Below are 25,294 nucleotides of genomic sequence, written 5' to 3' on the forward strand. Positions count from 1 at the left end.
GCATTTTGTGTTTCTGGTTGTTAGCTTTTAAATGAACTCACCGTCTGGAACTCTTAAATCAAGTACTCCAATTTTTCTGCGCATTTCACAAGTTCAGCCCTTGCCAGTAAAGCGTCTTTTCAGATGCATGATTGCCCTTTGTTAAGGCAAGAATGAACAGATGACAGCGGCAGCACGGAGGAGACATGCCTGGAACAGTTGAACGGAGCAAACCCGCTGCTGCCGCTGCCAGGAGGGTGTACTCCGAGCCCTGAGCCGGGCAGGCTTCTTGTGCAATGTGAGGGGCAAGTCCTGGGAAGCCACGAGAGAGACAGGAAGGCAGTGGTTCGGGAAAGTGTTTATGCAAAGCCATGGCAGTGGGTGACTCTTCGGTCTCCGTGCTCGGGCAAACGCAACGCGATCCCTTCTCCAAGGGCGCCCAGCCCCGACAGGCGCTGCACACCCAGGTCTGCAGCACAGCCCCGCTCCCAGCTCCCGGATGGAGCTGCACGAGGATGTTCAAAAGCAGCTCTAATTAGTGAGCATTAAAAAAAGTGAAGGCGTGTTCCACTACCCTTTCAACCTGGAGCTGACGCTGCCTGGTGAAGAAGAATGGGTGCGCTGTGTTTGCACTTCATTTCATGAAGGCACCTTAGCCGAAGAAGCAAAAATAAAAGTAGTCTGAAGGGAAAGAAAGCAGAAGGCCAAGAGACAGGCAACTGAACAGAGCAGATTGATTTAACAGATATGATACATTTTTGCTGTCTGCATTATGTGTGGAAATTCTTATTCCAAGTGACACAGTAACAGACTCGACTGTAATCAAACAGCACTGCTGAGGTGTCAGGAGCACAGATGCTGCCTATCGAAAATATTTAAAACAGAAAGTAAAACTTTGAAAAATCCGCAGTGGGGAGCGCAAGGGAAATGTTCGGTGGCGTTTTTAACCCAAGGCAACTTCTCTCTGCTTTTCACTGCTCTCTCTGGCGCGGGAGGTCGGAAGCCCTGCGTGAGTCAGCCCAGCGACAGCTCAGGCAGAGCTCGGTGAGAAGCACAGGCCGGGCAGCCGGGGCAGGGCAGCGGAGACACGCGGTGTCCATTGTGCGCCGGGCACGGGGGGAAGGGCTGCTCCGGCGTTTGGGACAGCTCCAGCCAATGGATTCCTCCCCTGGGTGTTACGGGAGGGCTTGGCCTGCATGTGAGAAAGGGAGGGGAGAGTTTGAAAACAACCCAGCAGGCTCTAAAGGAAGGAAGACTGCTAGAAAGTGACCTGCTCGCCTCCGTGCAAGCATTTTGCTCCAGGTGATCGGCGACTGTAGGGGTGGAAGCGCAGGAGGGGCCGGGCGGCCGAGGCGCGGCGCAGGTAACCCGGGATGCGGGCAGCGGGGGCCGGCTGGGCACCCCTCACTGCTGCCTCGAGCTGCAAACACACCAGAAACCCTCCAAAGAATTTGGGAGTTTTGTGTTGTTTTTTTTTTTTAATTTTAAATTTTTTTCTATGTGAGGAGGAACTTTGCTGTTTTGTTTTCTTGGGGATTTTGGTGGTATGTTTGCTATTAATCTGTCTGGGGGAGGGAGGGAGGGCAGGAGGGAGCGAGTAGGTCTCTACAGCTCAGAGGTTAGCATGTGATCAGCTGTTTTCTACTTATTGCAGGCAGCTTTGAGGTTAGAAAGGGAAAAAGAGGTGATGTCTTTTAGTAGGCTGGTTGATACAGTGGAAAAATACAAAATATCTTTCATGCACATCAGGTCTTTTTCAAATCACAGTGATTTGGAAATCAGAAATCATATGTGCAGATGAGATTTTCAGTGATTGATAACCCAGCTGCTAATAGAGATATTCAGCAGAAAGATACACCACACAATTTTCTTGTCTGGAGGTGTGCTGGATGGTTTGGTGGTTTTCATCTTCTTTTGATTACTGACCCAGCTTTTAGGCCTCTTGGAAGTGATCCAGTCCTAAACTTCAGCAGAAAATGCTTTAGCAATTTTCCATGGTGCTTTAAAAGGTGTAATTGGCATGATGCCGTATTTTGTGCCATCTTCTCTTGTGCAGGTTCTGGTTACTGTTTCAGTCTGTCACCTCTTTCTTCTTTACTGAAAACATCACTTTAAAGCCCCACTCTGCCTTGCAGGGAAAGCTGGATTCCACCATCAATTTAAATAGGTAGAATTTATTTTCCAAATCTCGGTGATGACACTGTGGTGGTTTGCTTGGTATGCACGAGTCAGCAGAGGTGCAGAGAACAAACTAGGAACTATTTTTTGATTGATGGGGAAACAACATCTTTTAAAGCTGCCTCTAGGTCGCATGTGAAAAAAATCTTGTGTGAGCACGTTGGACTGTTCTGACTTGAAAAATTCTGCAATTTAGTGTCTTCATGAGCAAGAAAGGTTTTCTTTCTGTCATTTAGCTGATGGGGAAAGTATCATGAAAACATAGCAATCATGCTGCACATTCTTTTAACAGATTGTTGTTTTAGATCTTAAACCTATTTTGGATGATTCATGCAGAGCCAGGCCAGTAAATGAATTCAGAGGCTCTTACACAAGGGAACTTTGGCTCTTATTTCAGTCAAAAGTGTACCAATCTGGAGTGGAATTATATGGGAAAAATATTTAATAATACTACAAAAGTCAAGTCATAATCTGGGTAACTGAGGAGGTTTCTCTCGCTGGCAGCTGGAAAATCCTGCAATGCACAAGTACCAAAGCAGAAGGGATCTGTATTTGCTTCCCTCATTGCTTGGGCTCCCCAGAGTGACAAATTAGGGAGAGAAAACAAAGGGTGAGCTGAGTTTTGAGGAGAGGCCTGAATGGAGGCAAAGCACATGACAATTAGAGGAGACTGTCATCTCTAATTAGGTGTGTGCCCTCAGGCAGTTCGTAAAGAGTAAACAGGGTAAACGTAAACCAAAACAAGGTGGGAAGTTTCGAAGGCTGTGGACGGACATTCACGGTTTGGCTGTCAATCCCACACCGAACCCTTAAACCTGTGTGAAGCGTTCCAGCAGGGCACAAGGTGGCCGGTGAGCAGCAGCGATCCCGCCTGACAGCTCCGGGGCGGCTGAGGCGCTCCCGGCCGCGCTGCCCCAGCGCCGTCCCCACGCTGAGGGAAGGGCTTGCGAGGGAGGCAGCCAAAGGCTCCCCTTCTTAGCAGAGAGAAACACACAGATGAGAGGTAATAGCTTATTTTTTTCCGATGGCTTTCTTCATCTTTCTTCAAGAAAAGACAGAAAAATAGACTTTTAATTAAAGATGTAGGACAGCCCGTGGAGGAGGGACCAGGCACAGCTGCCGCGTTTCCGCGGCCGCCTCGGTGCAACGCAACGCCCAGCACGCCTCACACCCAGCACCCCCAGGCTGGATGTGAGGAGCCGTTCCCGCACATCCCGCGGGCTGCCGCTCCACACCTGCCCCCCTGGGCGGAAGGGCTCAGGCGATGCTGTCCCGGCGCGGGCGCTCCGGGCCGCGTCCCACAGGGAAATGGAGGGCCGGCTCAGGTGCGCCGCAGCCCCCCGCTCTCCGCACCAATGGCTCCTTCCCGCTCCCGCCCCCCCGACCCACCCGCGATGGTCTCGCCCTCCCCGCTCTCCCCCGGCCTTCCCGGCGAGCCGAACGCGCGCCGAGCCCCGCCCGCCGATTGGCTGCGGGGCGGGAGGCAGCCAGCCAATGGCGGCGCCGCGGGTGGCCGTGTCGCTGGGGCAGAAAACACAGGCAGGCAGAGGGCGGGCACGCGCGCGGGGGTGGGGCCGGGTGGCGGGCGCGCGCACGGCCGGCAGCGGGAGCGCGCGCGGCGGCGGCTGAGGGGACTCGGCCCGGCCCGCGGCCCTGAGGGAGCGGCGGAGCTGCGGGCGCATCCCGGGAGCTGCGGGCGCTCCCGGGCCGCAGCAACCACTGCCAGGCCCGTGTCTGTGCGCCAGTCCGGCCCCGGCGGCCTGAGCCCTCGGCCCCGCTCCCAGCGGCCTGCAGCCCTCGGTCCGGCGGCCTGAGCCGTCGGTGCCGCCCGCTCCTCAGCGCCGGCGCTGCGCCGCCGTTAGTCCCGGCCAGCGGCACGGGTTTGGTAGGAGTACCGAATCTTACCGTGGCTTTTGTGTGTGTGGCTGCAGAACAGCAGCTGGTGTTGGCACGTCTCCAAAGCTTCGGTAATGGGGGGTGTTCGCCTAAAAGTTAGCGAGAAGGGAAAAAAGTGCATGCTCTGTGAAAGTTTCTCGGGGATGCTCTGCACCTCGGGAGGTCTTGATAACTTTCGGAAGCTTTGTCCTGCTGCGTGTGTTGTTTCTAAAGGTTAATGTGCCTGCTGAGGTAGAATTGCCTGTTTAGGTGAAGTGCAGGAAATAGTAGTGGGAGCACCGAGCATGTTTCATTGGTGGATTTCAGTGACTTAGAAAAATAGTCTTGTCTTATGAACTACTTTAAAAGTACTGTTCATATCACTGATTCATCTGAAAAATTGCCGTGGTGTTAATGTTCTGCCTAAAGTGGCTTCTGTCCATTTTGTTCCTGTATTATCTCTTCATGTCCATTTTGTTCCTGTATTATCTCTTCAAGATGGATTCTGATGTTTTAAAGGCAGTTTTGCAAATTATATTCCATAGTTTTATCGGTACTGCTGTGTGATGTAAGTCTGCAAAAGAGAAAATGTTGGGTTTTGGATACAGTGATAAATCTCAGCATCCTGACGCTCCAGAATCTTCTGGTTTGAGTTAGTGAAAAGGTGCATTGCTAAACTGAGAGTGTATCTTCCATTTCCTGATCAGTATGATAGCAGGACTTGTATATTCCATTATGCTTGTTATAATCAAAGGAGGGTGCTGAATCTCAGAGTGGTACTACATGGAAGTTGCGTTGTTATTTATTATGTTGCCACAGGTGGAGGATTTCAGCTAGGGTCCTGTACAAGAAGAGCATTTCTCCACTTGAAATTTAGAACTTGGTTACAAATGATGGAAGCTGTGGTTATTATTTAACACAGGTTTTGTCCTTTTTTGTCTTTTCCCAAGAGGTGGACAACTGATGGAACGTTTCACTAGGAAGGATAAAACTGTTCTTTCAAGGTAGTTTGTGCGGATTAGTCTGAGACCTGCACAGAAAAATATCTCAACCAGCAGTGACTGGGAACACTTGAGAACTCCTGAATGATTGCTTGAGGTAACTCACAAAAAAGTTTATTTAAAAAAATGTGTGGGGCAGGGAATGCTCTTATTGCACAAGGCTGGGTACTGTTTGGTTGGCATTAGGAAATACAGGACCATGACAGCTGAATGCTGTGCCCCAAACCAGAGTTTCTTTATTGCCAACGGTCTGTGATGAATCATTTGCCATTAATGGGTCTGTGGCAGGCAAGTGGGCATGAAAGGGGAAAACCAGGGAAGAGAAAAGGGGAAGGGAATGCGGTTGTTTGGTGTAACAATCTTGCAACTCAACGGTGAACAGTTTTAAGGGCAGCAAAGGATGAGATGGGGAAAAAAGGGCTCCTGAATTCTTATGGGACAGATGCAAACACCAGTAATATTCCAAGGCCTGTGATGGGATTTGTGAAAATCTTGCAGGTGAAGAAGTGTATGAGGGAATTCTGGGACTGCTTAATTTTTTGTATACATAAAGATGGATGATGCCATCTTCTTCACAGTGACATGGGGTGGTTTGGAGAATAGCACCTACTAGGAAGAGGGAGAAAGAGAAGCAGAAAAAGAGAAGTGTTTAAACAAGAACTTTATCCCTTGCAGATTGAATGGTGGTTGCAAGGAGTGTTTGAAGGGTGCAGAAGCACAGATGTGAAAACTTGATAGCTATATGTACACATACAATAAAACAAACACTATGTCCTTGAGGGGAGGATCAAAAATTAGCTTGTTTTCTAATGGCTGGGCTGAACTTGATAAATGGGTACCATTTTATCAGCATCATTCACATGAAAAACGTTTCTCTCATGGATGCAATTATAACATTGATATTGTACACTCATACAGATAACCACTTGGCAGAACAGGACAGTCTAGCTTGATAGAGGTGGCTTTTATCAGCTAAAAAAAGCTGTATACATGGGGCTTTTAGCCTTAAAATAACGGCTTTTGTCCCATTTATAAGCAGCAGAACTGACAGCTGCTAAGGCATCCAGGCTTAGATGTGTTGGAGGCTGGTGCTTCTCTCTTGCTACACCATTTACCGTCCCAGGAACTTTTCAGCTGCTACTAATAGTTAATTATAGCCAAAGCCCTCCCCATTTTTATATTTTGTGAGTGAAGCCTTTGCATTTTACTTTGATCTAGTGTTTTTTGTTCTTTAAGCTTCTCTGTTTCTGTTTAGGCCTTGGAGGGAAAACATTAAGGCTTTACATTTCACAGTCAGCTCTCTTAAGCAGCTATGGAAATAGAAAAGGAACACATTTATATTACCCCAACAGGTAAGTAATATATTGGGTTGTTTTGGGCTTTTTTTAAACTTAAAATTGCTCAGCTGACCAGAAGGGTTCTCTGTAGAAAAAAATGTATCACCTGATAATTTTTTTTTAAATACTGATTTAGAAAAAAAAAATCATCAAAAACTTACAGAATAATTTCTTCAATTGTATATCAAAGAATCCTGCTCTATTATGTTTATTTAAAATTTATTAAAATAATAAAGTTAGCATTTCTGTAAGTTACTGGATAGTAGCTGCACTTGTTTCCTTATCATCTGAGTTCAGGTAGTTCTGGTGTGAAAAGAATAAACTTAAAAGTAAAATGTGTAGGTGTGTTTAAATTCTGGGTTTTTTTGCAACAATTTACCTTAAAATTAGGGGAAACAAATGTTGAAGGGCTTGGCTGGAAGTGGGCTGGCATGGGAAAAATTTAGGAAGTACATGTTAGAGGTTACCACGAAATGGACTGTTTTGTCCATATCACACATTTATTTTGTGATGCTTAGTCAGGGGAACACATGTTTTTTCTGTATCTTCCAAAGGTTATGATGGTCTCCATTGACTCTTTCATGTCAAAGAGGTTTTAAATGTTTTTTAGAATAACATGCATCTATTTTAAGATGGTGGGTAATGCAGTTGAGGTGGCAATATACTCCATATGATTTATGATATTTAAGCAGAATTAGGTTAATGCAGAAGACACCTTGGTTGTCAACATTTTAGAATTATATTTGGCTAATGGGTGGAAAGCTGCAGGAGAGCTGGGTTGGCAGAGTTTGGACAGTATAAATTGGTAGAAGGCTTTGTTAACAAAGGTAGCACATAAAAGCACAGATTTTAAGTGAGCCTGCTAGGCTGAATGGCAGGATAATGAGATAAATTTGGATAACTTCTTAATGTTACAGTAAGCAAAGTATTAAAGTTGATTGAAGACTGTTACTGCCTATATATGTATATGTTATATGAGGTGAAAATAAGAAGCTAGAAGGAAGATCTGCACCATTTAATAGGTTCTTGTTATTTTATTTTATAAGTTTCTGGAAAATAGCATATGTGTTCAGTCTCTTCTTTCAGGCCTAACTAGGTAACTAATAGTGGAGGACCAATTGGTTACCATATTATGGAGAAAGAGGCTGCAGCTGGAAGTTACAGTGTTATATAAAACCCAGTGTAATAGTGCAGTGAGAAATATTAATTCTTATGGGTTGGATGTTTCCTGTGGAGGATTTCCTTTAGTCTTGAACCTGAGATCAGATTGTGTAAGGAGGCTGGACTGTAGCCTCCCCTTTAATCCTTAGCTGTCAGAGTCATGACTGACTTGTGTTAATTGTTGGCCATTTCCTTTGGAAACTGAGAAAGAAGTAAGTGGTCATTGAAGAGTGGAGTTTCTGGACAGCCAGAACTCAGGTCTAAACTGGAGAAATTCATGGGAGACTGAGCATGAAGAAGAATTTGAGTGGATTTGACTGAGAGGAGCTGGTTGTTGCTGATGGGGTCTCCTGGGGAATGAGAGGAAGGAAACCTGTTTGGGTTTGCTCTTTTTTTCCCCTCTGTTAGCTTTATGCAAATCTCTCATTGTTTTATTAAAATGTTAGACAAACAGAGAAAGCCGCTTGTGAGAAATCTTTTCCTGGATGTGATGCATGCTTTTCTTTTTTAGCTTGCTGCAAGCATAAAAGGAATGCTTTTGTGGGAGTAATGAGTGGAAAGATGAAGCTTAGCCTGGCATTATTGCTCAGCTGTAGCATTCACATGTTATTTCTTTGATCACAAAAGGAGGCGGTTCCATCAACTTTTGCTCAGTTTAATATAATCTTTGATATGGGTAAATATTATTAGTCCACTTGGCTTTAAAAACAATTTTTCATGAACTTGTTTCAAAGTAAAAAAAACACAATTCTGAGAAATATTGCCAAATGCATGTTGCTGATGAGCAGATATTGGAAGGGTGAATTAATATGTTAGCTAAGTTCAAATGTAAATTTTATATACTCTTCATATTCTGTAAAACTCTTCTGTAAAGCAGTTTTGGAAAAGCAGCTCCTTCTGGGTGCCCTTATATTGCCCTGCTAGTGTTGGGGCTATGGGTTGTGTCTTCAGAACCCAGTTCTGAAGAAATGGAGAACTGTGTAACAGAGAGCTGAGTCTGTTCTCTGTCTGTGTGTGTCTTCTAATTTGCAAGGACTCCCAGGGTACTCACTGGAATGTAAATATGTTCAGGTGCTTTTTCTTTTTTTTCTTTTTTTAATCTTGATTAGTTAAGAAGGGGAAGAATAGCTTGTGAAAGCTTTTGTTTATAATGCTCTACATAAGACCTTCTGCTGAATGGCACAGCACTAGTAGGGGACAACTCAACTTTGTGAAATAAGACTTTAGACCTAAACATTAAATGTGTGTTAGCTTCCTCAGAGAGTGAAGTTATTGTGCTTCTCAGTGCTCTGAGATATTTACAGATCCTTAAGTAGGGAGAGAGTTTTTTGTTGGGTACAAAACTTATTATATTTGATTCTGTTGTGTTTATAAACAGTCTTGACAGAAGCTATAGTGAGGGACAATCTATGGAGAAGAGAGATCCCATGGATTGAAAGGACTGTACGTTCTGGACAAGCTCTCCAAGCTTTGTAGTGAACAGCATTCCTCTCCCCCCCCCCCCCCCCCCCCCCCCCCAACGTCAAAACCAAAAAATAAAATTAGTAATGTTTTAATTTTCTTCTATGTCTAAATTTTTGCTTTTCTTGCTAGCGAGCTGTGTTTGAAATGTCTTGAGTTGAATAAGGGGAATGTTGGTCGATGATTTAGGGAGTTAATTTGACTTTAGTGATGAGTCTTGTAACATTGGTGAGTTCCTACAGAATTTACTGTATTGGCAGTTTCATTTGTTTCTAAATCAAGAGGAGAGTGGGAGGAGTGAGAACGAGGCACTTAGATCTATGCACTTAGGAGTTAAGATGGTTTTTGTTTAACAAGGGTGGAGTTTTCTGTGGTTTATGTATTTATGTATGGTTTTATTAATTTGCTCTCCAAGTCTTGACATCTGCACTGTTTAGATTGTAGATATTTTGTGCAAGGGAATAAGGAAGTCCTTATTACTGGAGTATGTAGACATACCTTAAAAACAATGTTTGCCTTTACGCTGTTGAAAACAAGAGTTCTATATGGTGTTATAATCCTTTCTAAATGCAACGTGTTTTGGTATTCTAACATAAAACTGTTTAAAACGGAAAGATTTTTTTTCTGTCTTCTTTTTAAGAACTTGAGAATCTAAATGATGCTCCATTTTCTGGTGATGAAGAAAATGGTGGGTCTGAGGAACGAAAAACTGAAATCAATGGAAATTGGATTCCTGCTACTTCAATTACTGAAGCCAAAATAAACGCTAAAGCAAAGAGACGGTTGAGGAAAAACTCCTCTAGAGATTCTGGGAGAGGAGACTCTGTTAGTGAGAATGGAGAGACACTGAAGATTGGAGTTGTACCAACGAGCCCAAAGGGGAAGCTCCTGGACAGGCGATCCCGGTCTGGAAAGGGAAGAGGTCTACCAAAGAAAGGTTGGTGTAGCTTAGTGAAGAGAGTAGAATGAGAAAGATAAAGATTTGTTCAAAGCACGGTGCATTTTTTTCTGATGGGAATCCTTTTCAGAAATCACAGTCTCTGTGCAAGCATTTGGCCTTTTATGTTATTTAGTGGGGGGCAGTAGCAGGTGGCAGCAAATCTAATATGTCAACATCCGTCTTTGAGGGAAGTACATTTCCTTAGCAGGCTTAATACACAAATCTGAACTGTTGGTGGTTCATGGGACTGTTAGTAATGCAAATTTAAATCATGATTGTATTTGAAAATAGTTTCAACCTTCAGGAATTCTTGTGCATTCCATACTGCTTCTAATGTCTTACTAGAAAGTGAGGAAAAGTGGCTGAGGAAGTGGGAACTTGAGACAAATACACCCTCTTCAGCATATATTGTTAGTCGGGAGATGGACACAAGCAGTGGTAGATCACTTTTGAGTGAAAGAATGTTGTATTGAAATCGGAAGTGTTGCTTGTAAACTCAATGTCCTTACTTACTCTCCCATATTTTGCCAGGTGGAGCAGGTGGTAAAGGAGTTTGGGGAACACCAGGTCAAGTGTATGATGTGGAAGAAGTAGATATTAAGGATCCTAATTATGATGATGACCAGGTATGCAAATTGTTTCTTTGCAGGGTTGGTTTATATTTCCTTTTATCAATTTCAATGGCCTTGTGAGTTAACATGAATGGCAGCCTGGCTATGCTGAAATGCTCATTTTTATGCTCAAGAATAGATTATTGGCTAGTAAAAAGTCAGCTGGTGTAGATGTCAGTGTAATACTCACAAATCTTTTGCCCAAGCCCTCTTTCTGTGCCTGAGTAAACAGCATCCCTTTCCCACGTGTGTTCTCCACTGCTGTTTCCCACGGAGGTGGATGTTGCAGTGCTGCTCCATATTGCACACAAACACTGTGTTAAAATTGCAGCGCAGACTTGCTCAACTGGGGAGGTCAGTGGGGACGGTATCCTTTATAGATTTTTGTCTTCCATGTATTCCCAGCCCGCCCAATGTCTGTCTGCTTGGTATAAACACTTCATGAAGTTGATAGCTTGGACATTTTGTTGACATATATTTATTTTGAATATGTTATGGAAGATTGTATCTTACAGCCATATTACTGGGAGAAGGGGAGAGAAAGCAAAGCTTATTGGGCAGAGGGCTTTCTATCATTGAAAGGGAAATGGTGATTAGGAGCACAGCTTGCTGGAGTCTCTGAGATCGCATCAATTGCAAGACAGACCATCAGTATACTCTGTATGACATAAGCAGAGCAGTGGTGGTGTCCTTTGAGTAGAGGCTGTTTGCTGTAGCCATAGCTGCTGAAAGTATGGTATGTGAGAATATCAAAACCTTCTTCCGGAATTAATTTTCACTAAAATTTCACACTTCACATTAACAGAAATAGCCATTAAAAATGGAGCTGACAAGTGCATAGAACAAAATTTAAGAAAATTGAAGAATGAACATTCTGTGTAACTTTGATGTGATGGAAGGATAGGTTTTTTCATTTCTACTATACTTCTTGATCATGAAGACTTTCCATTAAACATTGGTTGAAAAATGTCTTTGATCAGATGTCTTTGTTCAGCTCTATAGTACTGCTCTGAATGTTGCTTCTCTAGGTGCAGAGTAGGGAGCTAAATCAGAATGGGGAAATTGGTGCTGCTGGATCTCTGCAGGACAGGTGATACATGAGGCGGTTGCTGTGTGCCTCTTTTTTCCCCCTCAGGAAATGCCTTTGCTCACAAATATTGTGAAAATGCCTTTTCTGTGATTTGTGCATGGCACCACCTGTCTGGTCACACAGTGACCAAGGGGGAGGGAACAGGGCAAGGTTCCTGCCTGGGACAGGAGTGCCACTTGCAGGGGAAGGTGCTGTGGCACAGCCAACTCTGCTGGGCTGGGGCAGGAGCTTCTGTTGCTCTCCCTTCAGTATGGAGGCACTTGACCTCTGCTCCTGTGGCATCAGTTGAATCCTACGAACAGAGTTTGGTGTGTTTACCATTGTTTAACAGTAAATTCAGCCTTTCAGTTGAATTCAGATGTCAAAATATGAAAAAGTATGACAGTTAGCCAGCATTATCTGCACTTTAATAGTAGAGACAGAGTCTAATGTTTTTTGGCAGAATATTGAATGCCAAGAGCGAAGCATTAAGGATTAAAAAACCACTATTTTGATGCCATTAGTGCTGCATAAGGTGCAAGAAAAGACAGTAAGGATATCTGCTTCTGTTGTCTTTTAAAACAGGAGAACTGTGTCTATGAAACAGTAGTTTTACCTCTTGATGAAAGAGCATTTGAAAAAACTTTAACACCAATCATCCAGGAGTATTTTGAACATGGAGATACTAACGAAGTTTCGGTATGTTATGTGCCTTTTTATTTCTTTGTTTTAGGGGTCAAAACTGTAGCATACAGGGTAGTGCAGTTGCCAGCTATAAATGAGTTTATAGAGAAATTGGCAAGAAATGTACTATGAGAATATCTAGGCAGTTATACTAATTATGTGAGCAGAAGCATCTATGTAATTGTATATGTATAAGCACATAAATATTTATTTGAGGTCTGTTTATATATTTAAATAATAAAAATTATGAAATCTCATTGTTTTGTTTTTCAAATCTTATCTAGGAGATGCTGAAGAACTTAAACCTTGGTGAAATGAAATACAGTGTGCCAGTGCTGGCTGTTTCCTTGGCATTAGAGGGCAAGGCTAGTCACAGGGAAATGACATCTAAGCTTATCTCTGACCTTTGTGGGACAGTAGTAAGCAAAACTGATGTGGAAAAATCCTTTGATAGACTGCTCAAAGAACTACCTGAACTGGTGTTGGATTCTCCCAGGGCACCACAGGTATATTTGTAAATCTTTATGCCAGTAGTTAAAAGCTTTTTGTGGCTAAAATAGATCAAATAAAATAGACTCTGTGTTCTGAAAAATATCTATTGATTTTCTTACTGTCTGTAATCCTCTCCCAATTAATCCAGGCTGTGTTTTCACTTTGAAACAGCTCATTTAAATAAAACCTGAAAACCAAGCACATTATAATTATCTACTCAAAACTTCTTTGAAATTCAGCATTTAATTAAAAATGCTTCTCTTTTGTTGCAGTTGGTGGGCCAGTTCATTGCTAGAGCTGTTGGAGATGGCATCTTAAGCAGTACCTACATAGATGGCTACAAAGGCACCGTGGATTGTGTCCAAGCTCGGTAATTTCCTTGCTTTCTCTATAGAGACAGTTTTCTATTCCAAATGTCAAAGATGATGATCAGGAATTTACAGCTTCAGAATAAATCATGCAGTTCTGAAACTTTTTTTAAAATTTGAAATTTAAGAAAAACCCAACAAAATCAACAAAATCCAGAATTACTCAACTCAGAGGAGAAATACTGAGTTCTGGAAAATGTATTAATACATTTGAGTTGAGTTTGTCAGGATTGTTTTCTAGCTTATGTTCGAGAGTGAAAAATGAGCTGAAAAAAGAAGTGGTTATGGAAGGTTTTGTCTTAGAAAAAGCTTTAATGTGATTAATGGGTAAATATAGCATTAGGACAGCTGCTGTAAATATGTTGTGAAATACACAAGGGATTAACTGTTTTGCCTTACAAAGGTTTGAAGCCTGTGCAGTGATTTCCGAGACTTTCTCTGTAATGCTCTGTTTGTCAAGAAGTACAATTGTTTTCCATGTCAGTGTGAGGAGTTTGAAGGAGCAATCTCTCACAAAGAGGGATGTTTTAATAATGAGTCATGTTTTATTTTTCTTACCCCCATAAGTGTATGTTTCAGGCTTGATATGGAGGTGCTGAACTCCTGTTTCTTCCAGAAGTTGCGTTTGCAGTGATTATAGTTTGGCACTTTCAGAAGAAAGAGCGGTTCTTAGCTGCCTACCTTGGGGGCTCAAATTGAGAAAATTGTCTGTCACTTATATAAATGTGTCTTGTGATTTGAGGGATTGTAGCCTGCATTCTGCACATCTGGGATGCTTTGCTGCCTTTGTTATTTCTTGGCCAGCCTTTCCTGCTCATTAAATCTTGGTGAATAGAGTTATTGTTATTGGCTTGCCCCCAGCATGAGGACTGGGAGAACTGTTCCTCCTTTACATGGACGGTACATACTGTATCCCAGACTTCTTTTTTGTCACCTCACTTCCCTTTTTATACTTTTTTCAATAAACTGGCAGGCATCCCTAGCTTGTGCTATTTTTCCAACTACATATTTACCTTCTGAAGTGTTTTCCTTGGCTTAAATTCTAAAGGTTTCATAATTCTTCAGACCCAAATGGAAAATAGTATTTCAGTAGAAAACTGTTCTTGAATGTGGCAGCAACTCAGACCTTTTTTGTTTGAGATCTACCTGCCAAGCTGCATTCTTGGGGGAGTCTGGATACCATCCATTTCTGCATAAGAAAACTATTCAGGTGCTTTTTGTGAGGATGTTTCAGGTTCTGCATTGGTGATTTAATCTACTGCCATCACAGCATTGTTACCTGTCCTTGATAGGAGCAGCATTGTAAGGGTGACAGAAAGACAACTTGAGGAGCTTATTGCTGGTTGTTTGATCTGGATGGTCACCTGGAGTTGATAACCCTGACCCCTTCCCAAAGATCTGGTAGCTTTGTCTGAGGAGACGTGGCCATGGGGGCAGTTGCAGATGCATTTAGTGAAGTTCTGTAATCAGGTTTAAAGCACTGACTTTGCCCTTAGAGCTGCGCTGGACCGCGCGACGGTGCTGCTGAGCATGACCAAGGGAGGCAAGCGCATCGACAGCGTGTGGGGGGCTGGAGGGGGCCAGCAGTCTGTGAAACATCTGGTCAAAGAGGTAATGACAAAACTCCCTGCTTTCCAGTGGGCTGTTGATCTGAGCTTACTTTGTTTGGGGTGGAGGGAAGAGAGACAAGTATCCCATACTAAAATGGGATGACTTACGTCATGAGTGTTGGTTTTGTTCTGTGGTTTGGACTTTCTTTTTTTATAAAATTGATTTAGATTAAATAGTAGAACTAATAGAGATAATTTAGTTGATTTTGTAGTATTTGTCACTGGTGGGATCATGCTAGTACAACATTCTGTATTGCAAGTATATGTTTATTTTTGCTTCAAGCAAAACTTGTAAGCATACAACATTCACAGTATAAAGTGATGAAGTAATTAAAAGAGCCAAGATGAAACTGGCTAAACTAGATAAACTATTCTTTTTTGGCATTGCTGATCAAAAGCACAGTAATAACTGGAAAAAGAGAGAGGGAGAAAGAGGAATGAGATACATGCTATAAAGTAAGCAGGTCTAAAGGAAAAGGTCATGTTACAATTTCTAGGTTGGCAGTCTAACAGATGATAGGAGGGGGCACTCAAGGGAGAGGATAAACTTAATGCCACCCACATGCTCCTTTTATGGTGACACAGAGCTTATAAAACAATGATTCTGGTGCTTCTTTATCAACACTGTGGATAGGTATTTGGCTTACACTGTGTTTGAGGTTACTGATAATGTCTCAATTTAATTAATGCCTAAATTTAATTACATTTTAAAAAGCATTGGCAGCAAGTTTGAGGAGCTAACTTGCTGCTGGGTTGCTAGTAGGTTATCAAAAGGGTTGACAGCTTTTACATTTTGTATCTAATTATTGTTGGGTTTTTGTTTTAAAATTCAATAGATTGATATGTTGCTGAAAGAGTATTTGCTTTCTGGAGATGTATTGGAAGCAGAACGCTGCCTTCAGGAACTGGAAGTACCCCATTTTCACCATGAACTTGTATATGAAGTAAGGAGAAATCAGGGTCTCTTTAATAATTGTTGGTGTTTTGATGTGGGCATGCAAATAATATAACTGGCATCTGAAGCTTAGGTTGCTTGTTCTGTTATTTGAATAACTATATTGTTTCATGTAAAGCTAAAGGTTTGTGTGCTTATTTGTGTGTGCATTGTGCAGCAAGTAAGCTGCTGCTAACTCTGCAAAGGTCCAGAAGTAATTTTTGAGGGTTAAATAGTTGAATTCAGATTATTATAAGTTCTTGAAAATAAGATCTCAGTTTATTTTCTGCTGAGGAATAGCAACAAAGAAAATCCTCCCATGCTTTGTTTTGGTGTTTATTTCCTTCTAGTTTCAGATATTTGGGTATTCTAATGGGTGTTACCTGTTTTAGTTATAGAGCTTCCTTTAGTTATAGAGCTTCCTTTTTCAGGGTGGGATTGTTTCACCCAGCACATTTGTAAAAGCTTACATATTTCAGACCCAGCCTATATGGGAGACTGTTTCCATTTGTACTGTTTTATCTGCCAAATTGGAAAATGGTTGTTTACCAATAAAGCTGAACACCCACGATCTACAAAATTTCCTTTTCAGTAAATTGACTTGTTATAGAAAATTCCTTCACAATAGAACTACAGAATCATTTCTGTTGATGGGGTTTGTGCAGCATTGTAGATTTTAAGCTTCTGGGTCCTCCTAAAATCACAGATAAGAAACCCCCATGGATACAAAATTAAACCCCTTGGATACAAAATTAATTTCACAAAATTAATTAATTGCCATCTGTACTACAGCAGCCATATGGATATAGTCATGTAGTGCTGAAACCAGAGAGAGAAAGGCAATGCTTTTCACTCTGTCTAGTGCTTTCTGGTTTTTCATACCTTTTATCTTATCCAAAGAATTTTTATTAGTTTTTCTTTTATAATAATAATAATAATAATAATAATAATAATAATAATAATAATAATAATAATAATAATAATAATAATAATAATAATATCAAACTGAAATTGTGTGTGCTTGTAGAAAATGGGCTTTTTCCCCCAGAAAATTCATAACAACACATTCACTCCTTTCTGTACCTCATACACCTTGGTCACACACCTTGTACCTGAGGCAGTGTTTTCATTTTAGTTGAAACATTTGCATGATTTGTTTTAGGCCATTGTACTGGTTTTGGAGTCAACTGGAGAAAAGACCTTTAAAATGATACTGGATTTGCTGAAAACTCTGTGGAAGTCTTCTGTCATTACTGTGGACCAAATGAAAAGAGTAAGTATGGCATTTGGAGAACTTTGCATAAGATCTTCCAAAATTTCCAGCTACCTTTATGCAGTTAAATGGTTAAAACTAATCATCTAAAATGCTGAAATATTGCTTCATCTTTTAAATTTGGTTTTTTATCTGGTAGTCCTTTGTAACTGAAGTAGTACAATGAAGGCCTACTAATTACAAATGTCAAGTAGAGCAGTATAAGAACTAGTATTTTGCACAGTTGGTACCATCTGTGACTTCTCAGGATGAGTATAGGACAGCAATTCTGTCCCAGGGCAGACTGGGGACCACACCAACACTTATATAAAAATTGATCCAGCTGTGTTCTTGTGGGAAGTGATGAAGTCATCTCTGGTTCTCCCCAGTCTCCCCTGCTGCATAAACTTGTGTTGGTCATTTATGACCACATTTGTTCACTTACATGGAAGACTTACTCATTTTCTTCCCATGTTACTGCCCTTGTAGGAACAGGCAGGTTAACATACAGATTTCATAGTGTCTGGATTTCTGACTTCTAAAGAAGTTAAAAGTTCAGGTTGTGTTTTTATATAGATATTTGTATAATGGTATGGGCTGATATTATATACCTTATTTCTCTGCTGACTTGTAACTGCAATGCTTTAGGTTTGTGAAACCATGTAAAAAAATAAATCCTCTGGAATGCAGAAGCGTTTTTAAAAACATAAAATCACAGAGTAACCCAATGATGATTTGAATCCTTACACTGCAGGGCTATGAACGGGTTTACTGTGAAATCCCCGACATTAACCTGGATGTGCCACACTCCTATTCTGTGCTGGAGCGCTTTGTAGAGGAATGCTTCCAGGCTGGAATCATCTCCAAACCACTGAGAGATCTCTGCCCTTCCAGGTACTTCTTTCATTGTAGATAGGCAAAGACACTGCTTTTCATTCTTATCATAGGGTACAGAAAGCAGCATCTTGGGGCCAAAGTGTTGCTGATTGGAAAATGGAGGATGGACCAACAGGTGGACTGGTAAAATGTGTATTAAGAAGCTGCACTGATGTGAAACCTGTTGAGGCTGGGATAAAAATTTGAGGAAAGGCAGCCTCCTGTGAATCCCCTTCAGTGCTCCTCCGAGGATAAAGGCTGCCTCTCCTCTGGTTTCCTGATTTGCTTGGAATAAATCAATGCACCACCAAACTGGAAGATCCAGGTTGTCACAATGGTCCGTGTAGGTGACAGTGGAAAACTGTTGGCTGTACTGGGGAAATGAAAAAATAATCCTTTAAAAATGGTTTAAACTTATCAAACAGCATGGGTAGAGCTCTAAGATGAGACAAGTTCTAATATTTACATAAAAAGGAACAGGACACTAATATGGGATAAGCTCTGCACGTCCCATTCCTCATCTCTGTCCTGTGATTTTTGTAATGCTTTTGTTTTGTTTTTTTTGTTTTGGTTTTTTTTTTGCTATAGCTTGGTTATTCGTAGCATAAATAATGCTGTGTGAACTGCACCTAATCAGTATGCTGTTACCTCTCTACTGCTCACAAAACAGTTAAGAGGTTTCATTTCCTCTGGGGAATGTATGTAAATTTTTAAATAGGATGTTAATATTATTATTCACAGTTTTACGCATTGGGAATAGTATTTATTTGACAGGTCTTTTCTATTTTGGGTGTTTTGTTAGAGTTCTTAAATGTGATAAATTTGGATCTTGGAATGTTAGCATCTTTATCAAGAACAGCCTCCATTTGTGGACTTCACACTTAAAACTCTGTGTGTGTGTGTGTGTTGGTATCAAATGTTTTGCAGGTTTGGGTGTGTGGGAGGATACAGTGTCATCACTGCATCAAAAGCTTGTTTATACTTTGGTTACCAGTTATAGTTGAGAGGCATTTTTGGTTTGTATACTTCAGTTTTAAGTAGAAACCCACCATTCCTAGGTTTCCAAACTAGCATATTAAAGCAGCTGAGCTGACACAGTGATCACTGCTAACCCTGCTGAACTCACACTTCATATCTGACTTCCAAGACCCGAGAGAAGATTCTTCTCAGAGATAAAAAACAAGCAACACTACTGTAAATTACTGAAAAGAGACTTTCTACTTTCTTACAGGGGCAGGAAGCGTTTTGTGAGTGAAGGAGATGGAGGTCGTCTGAAGCTGGAAAGCTACTGAATGTGAGACCTGCCTCCTGAAGCCTTACAATTTGAAAGGGAACATAGCTCGCTATCGATATATACAGCACGCATGCTCCTCTGGTGTGTGTATGGATGCACATCTAGGACTGACCAAATTTAAGAGTTGCTTAGCACAGTTCGTATTTTTTTAAGAGCACATGTTTTGGGTACAAATTGTTTGCTTTTTTTTTTTTTTTTTTTAAATAGTTTTGTAAATTTCAGGAAGAAGTGTTCTTTCTTTGGGCATATAGTAGAACAACTAGCCACTCTGCTGTGGTGGTGCCTTGAAATAAGCTATCTCTGTATGTGCCATGTTTATGATCTAATCATTCCACGTGTGCATCAATGTCTGACTGCCGCTCGCTCTTTCCAGGACAGTGCTGTCATCATAAAATCACTGGTTTATACAAAGCTTTATTATAGAAGGGTCAAGTTAAGCTGCTGTGATCCCATTTCCATTGCTGCTAAAGAAATACTGTGCTTTGGGAGTTAAAAAAAAAATAGCAGTTTCTTTGTTTTAATGAGCCCAAGAAAATACAGCTGGGGCACAAGACGAATTCATCTGTTTCAGGGGAGAACACTGGTTGGTTTCGGCCCCCATGTACCAAACTTGTCTTTTTTTTCTATGTAACTGGAAAAGTGAAAAGTTCTGGTAAAACATATTAAAAATATTTTTTGTGAAGCTCTTGTTTCTGCCTCCTTTTTATTTATTTTAAACAGAATAAATTAAGCAGTACATCTAATGCTGCCCTTTGGTATTGCAATCAGGAGGAGAGCACAGAATAAACTCATGGCAAGTGAGTATTTACCGGAATGTTTTGGAAAACACAACTGACTTGCGTAGGAGCATCCACGCTGGCACAGATACTGCGAACCTGTCTTTGCAGCAGAGCTTCGTGCAGCTCTTGCTCAAGAACAAGATGGATCTAAGGATGACTCGCTTACAGGAACTCGGTAGAGCCTCTCCTTTGTTTTTCAGTTTCATGTCAATATTTCAGGCATTCCTAAATGCTGGGAATAGCTATTCCAGGCCGTGGGAGTATGCTGTGCTCTAGGAGCCAAGCGCTTCAGTGCTCGAGCGGGTCTGGTAAACCCGGCTTGGAGCAGGGGGTTGTGGAACTCGCTTCCTCCCGCTTTCCGAGGGCTTCTGGTACCTCTAAAGACGCGTTTAAAACGGCGCCAGGGCAGCGACCAGCGCGACTACTCCACCAACAGGGCCCGACGCGCGGCCTGCCCGCCCAGCCGGCACCACCGCCCGCGTTCAGGCCGCACTAATCCACAGCCCCGCTCCACAGCGGTACCTCCGATCGCGGGCGCCGCCGGGCACGACCCTCCCCGCGCTACTGCCGGGGCGGCGCGGCCCCCGCGGACGGCGGAGGGACCGCCTCGGGGGCCTGGGCCGCGTCCAGCGCCGCCCTCTGCAGCTTCTCCAGCTTCTCCAGCGACACCGACTTGAGGGGCAGGATCTTGGGCTTGCACAGCACCATGGCGGCCGTGTCCTCCACCGACAGCTGCCCTGCAAAGGGAGAGAAGGGCCGTGAGCGAGGGCCGGGCCGCGCGGGCAGGGCCTGGCGGTGCTCGCCCCCGGTACCTTGCTTGGGCAGCACCTCCCGCAGCGCTCCCGTCCCCTCCGGCATGGCGGCTCCGGCACGGCACCGCCCCCGGGGCCAACTACAGCTCCCAGCTTGCACTGCGCGGCGCCACGCCCATATGCCCCTCCCATGCCCCCCGGTGCGTCCTGGGAGTGGTAGGCCTAACGGGGCTCCGGCTACCCCAATGCGCGCTGGGAACTGTAGTCCTTGGCGTGGCGCTGGGCTAGGGCCGCGGCGGGTGCGGCTTCCCCGGGGCTGTCCCGGTCCCGGGGTTCCGGGATGCCGCTCCCCGCCTCAGCTGTGCCGGGCTCTGCTCTGGGGCAGAACCGTCCCACCTGCGCAGGCCTGCCCGGCCCGGCGAGCCGCTGCCTGCCCGCCCGCCCGCCAGGGCCCGCCTCGGAACTCAGGCTTTGAGGCGCTTTTATGGTTTATTTTCTGCTTCTGTAAATAAAATCCCCACCAAACACCGTCCAGCAGACAGGCGTGGCCAGGGCGTACGCGTCCCGGTTTTCGTTTCCAGGCAGCGCCTCGGGATTCGCGCTATGAATCATGCTGCTGTTTGACATGTAAACAGCAGTAAAAGCCGCTGTCTTCCTAAACACTGAGGGCTCAAATGTCGCCGAACCTGACGGGCCAGTGCACCGGGATCCCCCACAGGGGTCCGCCTTTTGCGGGATCTCTGCCACCGGCAGCAGCTTCCCTGGGAAAGCCCCGCGGGGAGCCGCGTGTGACCCGGGAGGGGCCGGGAGGGATTCACCTGTCCGGGGCCTTGGCCGTGCCCCGGCGAGCCCCGATTCCGGGATGTGTTGTAATTTTAGAGTTTGCTAATGAGCTTGCCTGTGTGCCCTGCGCACCCCGTGCGCCTGGGGATTGGCAGCTCCGGCTGGTAATCCTGCTAACCTGGCCTCGGCAGGGGGAACGCTCCTTTCTGTGTGCTGGGATTGAGATCCGGCTTCTTGCTGTGCACAGGGATGGCCGTGGATGAGTAAAATGAGGAGGAAAGTGATCTTTGCTAATAATTATTTTCCATTTTGCCTTGGTGGTGGCTGTCTGCGTGCTTCCTTTCCTCTGCTAGCTCAGGGGGGACCTGTCAGCTGTGGGATCCAAGGTTTGCTGGGAGAGTAATGATAAAACTTTTAACTTCCAGTAAGCGGCACCTCTCTGACAGTTATTTAAAGCCTCTGTCTGCATTGTTCCAGAACCATTTCCTTTTTCCTCTAGGCAACCTAGAGTAGGAAGCTGACAATCCCTCAGGTACCCAGTTCCACCTTACTGGAAGCCTCTCGTGATGCTGGGTTGGAGGCCAGCAGAACCCCCAGAGCGAGAGCACGGCTCCTCCTCCCTACCTTGTTGAGCTGGCCAAAGGTAACTCTCCTGGGCTGCTCCTGGGCAGCACAGAAATGGGCCCTTTTTGGCCTTACTCATATATTCCACTTTCAGGTCAGAACATCAGTGTTGGTGAGGCTATAAAATGGATGTGCTTGCTGGGGACATCCTTCTCTATACCCTTTGAAGTGCTCAGAAGCATTCCCACCGATTTCAGTGAGAAAAGTTCCTTGCCTGATGTGCTTTTCCATGTGCCAATCAGTATTTTGTGCTGACTGGAAGGGAAAGGACAAGGCACTGCTTTATGATGGATGTTTTTAGACCAGGGCATTTTAAACAGTAGATGCAATTTGCAGATTAGTAATTTGTAGTTGTCAGTTTGTTAGAACCAATCCAGCATCTTAGATATGGCCATGGCTAAAAATGAACATAAAAGATACCTAGTTATGACTGAAAACTTTGCTCTGTGAAAGCAGGAGTTATTCCTGTGGTAGCAAATATGGCCTGCAGAGCAACAGAAATGAGCTGAAAGCAAGATGCTGAAATCAAATTGTAGGCCAGGTTTTTCGCCAGTGTCCTTCACAGTGCCAACAGCCACCTGGAGTCCAGCATTATGTGAACACTTGCATTTGGAGCCCATCTCAGTTGTGCAGGGAATCACTTTCCAAAAGCAGTTTTCCTGCCAACAGGGTTTGTTTGCTTGGTGATAAGAAACAATGGTCAGCTCAGTTTGTTGCTTGAGCATTTTAGTGACTGAGAAGTCTGGCATCCTGTACTAGATCCATTTTCTTAGCTACTCAAATGCCAGCTTGGCAGCCTATCTAGGAAGCTGATAGCGCTGGGACAGGCGTGATTGTGGAGGTTGTTTTCAACAGTTTCTAGTAAGTCTGTTTTTGAGACACCTCCTTCCTTTTTTTCCTTTCCTAGGAAAAAAAAAATCATAGTTACCACCTTCATGACTGGGAAGTCTGGATGAGAGAGAGGAGGGAGGCATGGGCATGCAGCTTAATATCCTACCTTTTCAAAGTGCCTTAAAAACAGGACTGGGTTTAGTTTTGAGTAAGACTGGTATTTATTCATAGTTATACCCCATTTTTTGACCTTTTTGGCCTCTGGGGTTGACATGTGCTCAAGCACCCATTCATTTCTCTCACGGGCCTTTCCAGTTGCCAGGAATAGCTAGGAAGCTTTTGCCAAAACCCTTCCCTCTGGTAAAAGCACCGTGCACTTGCAGTGGGACTGTGCTGAGTCAGTCCATTGTCTTGGGGTCATTCCACAGGGCTGAAGAAGCCAGAACAAGAGTGTCCTTGTGCCCAGGTCTCAAGTTGTGTCCCCATGGCATGAAGCTTCCCAGAGTCCTGAGACTCGACCTCGGGATGAAGCCCAGTGTTATTTGAGAAAGCCTGAGCGTGGTATCCATGGAGAGGACAACGTGCTCTAGGTTGCACATCCTTATTTTACTGATGTCACAAACAAGTTATTCTTGTGCACTGCAGAGAGCCTCACAGCCACAAAACCAGCAATAATTTTATAAATGATAAGCTTGTTTTCCTCCTCCTGTTCCCATATACTCTGAGTGCAGCAGACAGCAGAGATGTGCATTGCTGGAATCCAGAGGGTTTCGTAATTTGGCAGCCACTTGCTGAAAGCCCTGCAGATACAAAACAACACTTATTTCAAGTCTTGAGAAACATCTCCTACTAAGTAGAAGAAAAAAGCATTTAGGTGAAGCAATGTTGCCAGTCCCATTTGTTTATGAGGCTTGAGTTTTGTCCTTATACATTTTAAATGCTTTTTATTTTCCTTCTGCTTTTTAAGTCTTTCAAGTTCATGTTTTCCATATGACAAGAAAGTCTGGAATCAAGTCCTTACTTTTAAAATTTGGTCCAGAGTCCTGTATAATCATGTAGCCCTAAACATGGGGTGTTTAAAAATATAGCCACTTTGATGAGAGCTACCCATCTTGAAGGTGACTTTCTGTTCTGAGTTTAAGTAAATACTTTGTTGACAGTTTAAGAAGCTTTTAACAGCACCTGATCTGTGTTTGCTTTCCACTTGGATCTCTCTCTCTTTTCTTCTTTTCTAAAATTCTAGAGCTTGTTTCACCTCTCTATGTGCTGATGTGTGAAATGTAGTGTGGCAGCATTTGGTGAACAATGCATTCCAGTGCTTTCAGAAATACACCTGCAGATTTCACGCAGTTGTCCCTGAAGCTGCTGAGTGGTACCCTGGGACACAGAGCCCAGCTTCAGAGACAGGAGGAGGAAGGTGGTTTGGGTTTACTGGGTGGGGTAAGGCAAGGAACAGAAAGCCTGGCGTAGCTCCCTGCAGGAATCCCAAATGCCTTCAGAGCCTGAAGCTTGATCACTTGGTGTTTAACCCAGTCCTTGTTTTTGAAAGGAAGTTGACAGACAAATGATTTTTTTTAGTTGAACTTTCTGAATAGTTATTTTAAGTTTGTTATTTGATGCAGTTTGATGCAGATCCTCAAGCTGTATGCAAAAGGCAAGGAGACGTGCCTGGAAATGCATTATCCAAGGGACACAGACACAGCTTTTTGACAGGCTGCTCTTCCTGCTAACACCTGGTAAATGCAGAGACCTGGCTCCATCTAAGTCCCATTCTGGGCTCCTAAGCCAAATGCTCTACACTGGCATTTCTAGGAGGTTACTGCTCTACTTGTGTGGTTTGAATCCCTTAAGTCTTTGGCCCCGTGCCCTGGAGTGCCAGCAGAGGCTTGCTGTAATTGCCCGTAAGTGCACCGTCTGTCAGATTATTGTTTAATTATTCCAGCTTCTCACCGCCACACACTGCTCAGTGTCTCTCTTGCTATCTTTATTTAATTGAGTGGAAGAAATTCGAGACTTGTGCTTCTCTTACATCACTTTGTTTTTACCCATCCTTGCCGCATCCTACCGTGAAGTCCCACCTTTTGTTTGCAGAAATCAGTCTTCTATAGAGAAAAAAGCCATTGTCAATATATCAAGCATATGTTAGAAAGAGAATCAATATTTTAACACATGGTAAAGTCAAACCATAAATCTCTCAACACAGTGAAATGATTGTATTATTCTCCCTTGAAACACTGCTCCTCCCCCTGGGAAACAAGAGAGGGAAAGAAAAGCCTTGGATAACCAAGCCCTTGTCCTCACAATGCAGGACTGTTCTTAGCCCTTCTCTCCATGTTGCTCCTTCCTCTTCAAGACCCATCTTTCCCCAGCCCATCCCTGTTCATCTATTCCAGAGTATTACTG

General features: G+C 43.6%; 2 protein-coding genes across 7 annotated transcripts; one reads left to right on the forward strand and one right to left on the reverse strand.

The window, feature by feature from the left end:
- The first annotated feature begins 1,200 nt into the window (after window positions 1-1,200).
- On the forward strand, window positions 1,201-19,804 carry PDCD4 (programmed cell death 4). 6 transcript variants are annotated; one of them, XM_084210738.1, is made up of 13 exons: window positions 1,201-1,523; window positions 4,983-5,130; window positions 6,289-6,385; window positions 9,633-9,929; window positions 10,464-10,558; window positions 12,198-12,311; window positions 12,581-12,802; window positions 13,061-13,158; window positions 14,653-14,767; window positions 15,603-15,710; window positions 16,863-16,973; window positions 17,707-17,846; window positions 19,060-19,804. In XM_084210738.1, the coding sequence occupies exons 3-13, from the start codon at window positions 6,346-6,348 to the stop codon at window positions 19,118-19,120; spliced, it is 1,401 nt and encodes a 466-aa protein (XP_084066864.1). In that variant the 5' UTR covers window positions 1,201-1,523; window positions 4,983-5,130; window positions 6,289-6,345; the 3' UTR covers window positions 19,121-19,804. The 6 variants fall into 6 exon arrangements, with proteins under 6 accessions (XP_084066864.1, XP_084066869.1, XP_084066868.1 ...); XM_084210742.1 differs by having other exon boundaries at window positions 1,233-1,281; XM_084210739.1 differs by having other exon boundaries at window positions 1,235-1,342.
- A 157-nt stretch (window positions 19,805-19,961) lies between these two features.
- BBIP1 (BBSome interacting protein 1) lies at window positions 19,962-20,782 on the reverse strand. Its single transcript, XM_084210744.1, has 2 exons — window positions 20,714-20,782; window positions 19,962-20,638 (listed from the first exon to the last, which is right to left on the reverse strand). Exons 1-2 carry the CDS (start codon window positions 20,757-20,759, stop codon window positions 20,463-20,465), a joined length of 222 nt encoding a protein of 73 aa, XP_084066870.1. The 5' UTR covers window positions 20,760-20,782; the 3' UTR covers window positions 19,962-20,462.
- Window positions 20,783-25,294: the final 4,512 nt, after the last annotated feature.

This window comes from Fringilla coelebs, assembly GCF_963513975.1.
Source record: "Fringilla coelebs genome assembly, chromosome: 8".
NCBI lineage: Eukaryota > Metazoa > Chordata > Aves > Passeriformes > Fringillidae > Fringilla > Fringilla coelebs.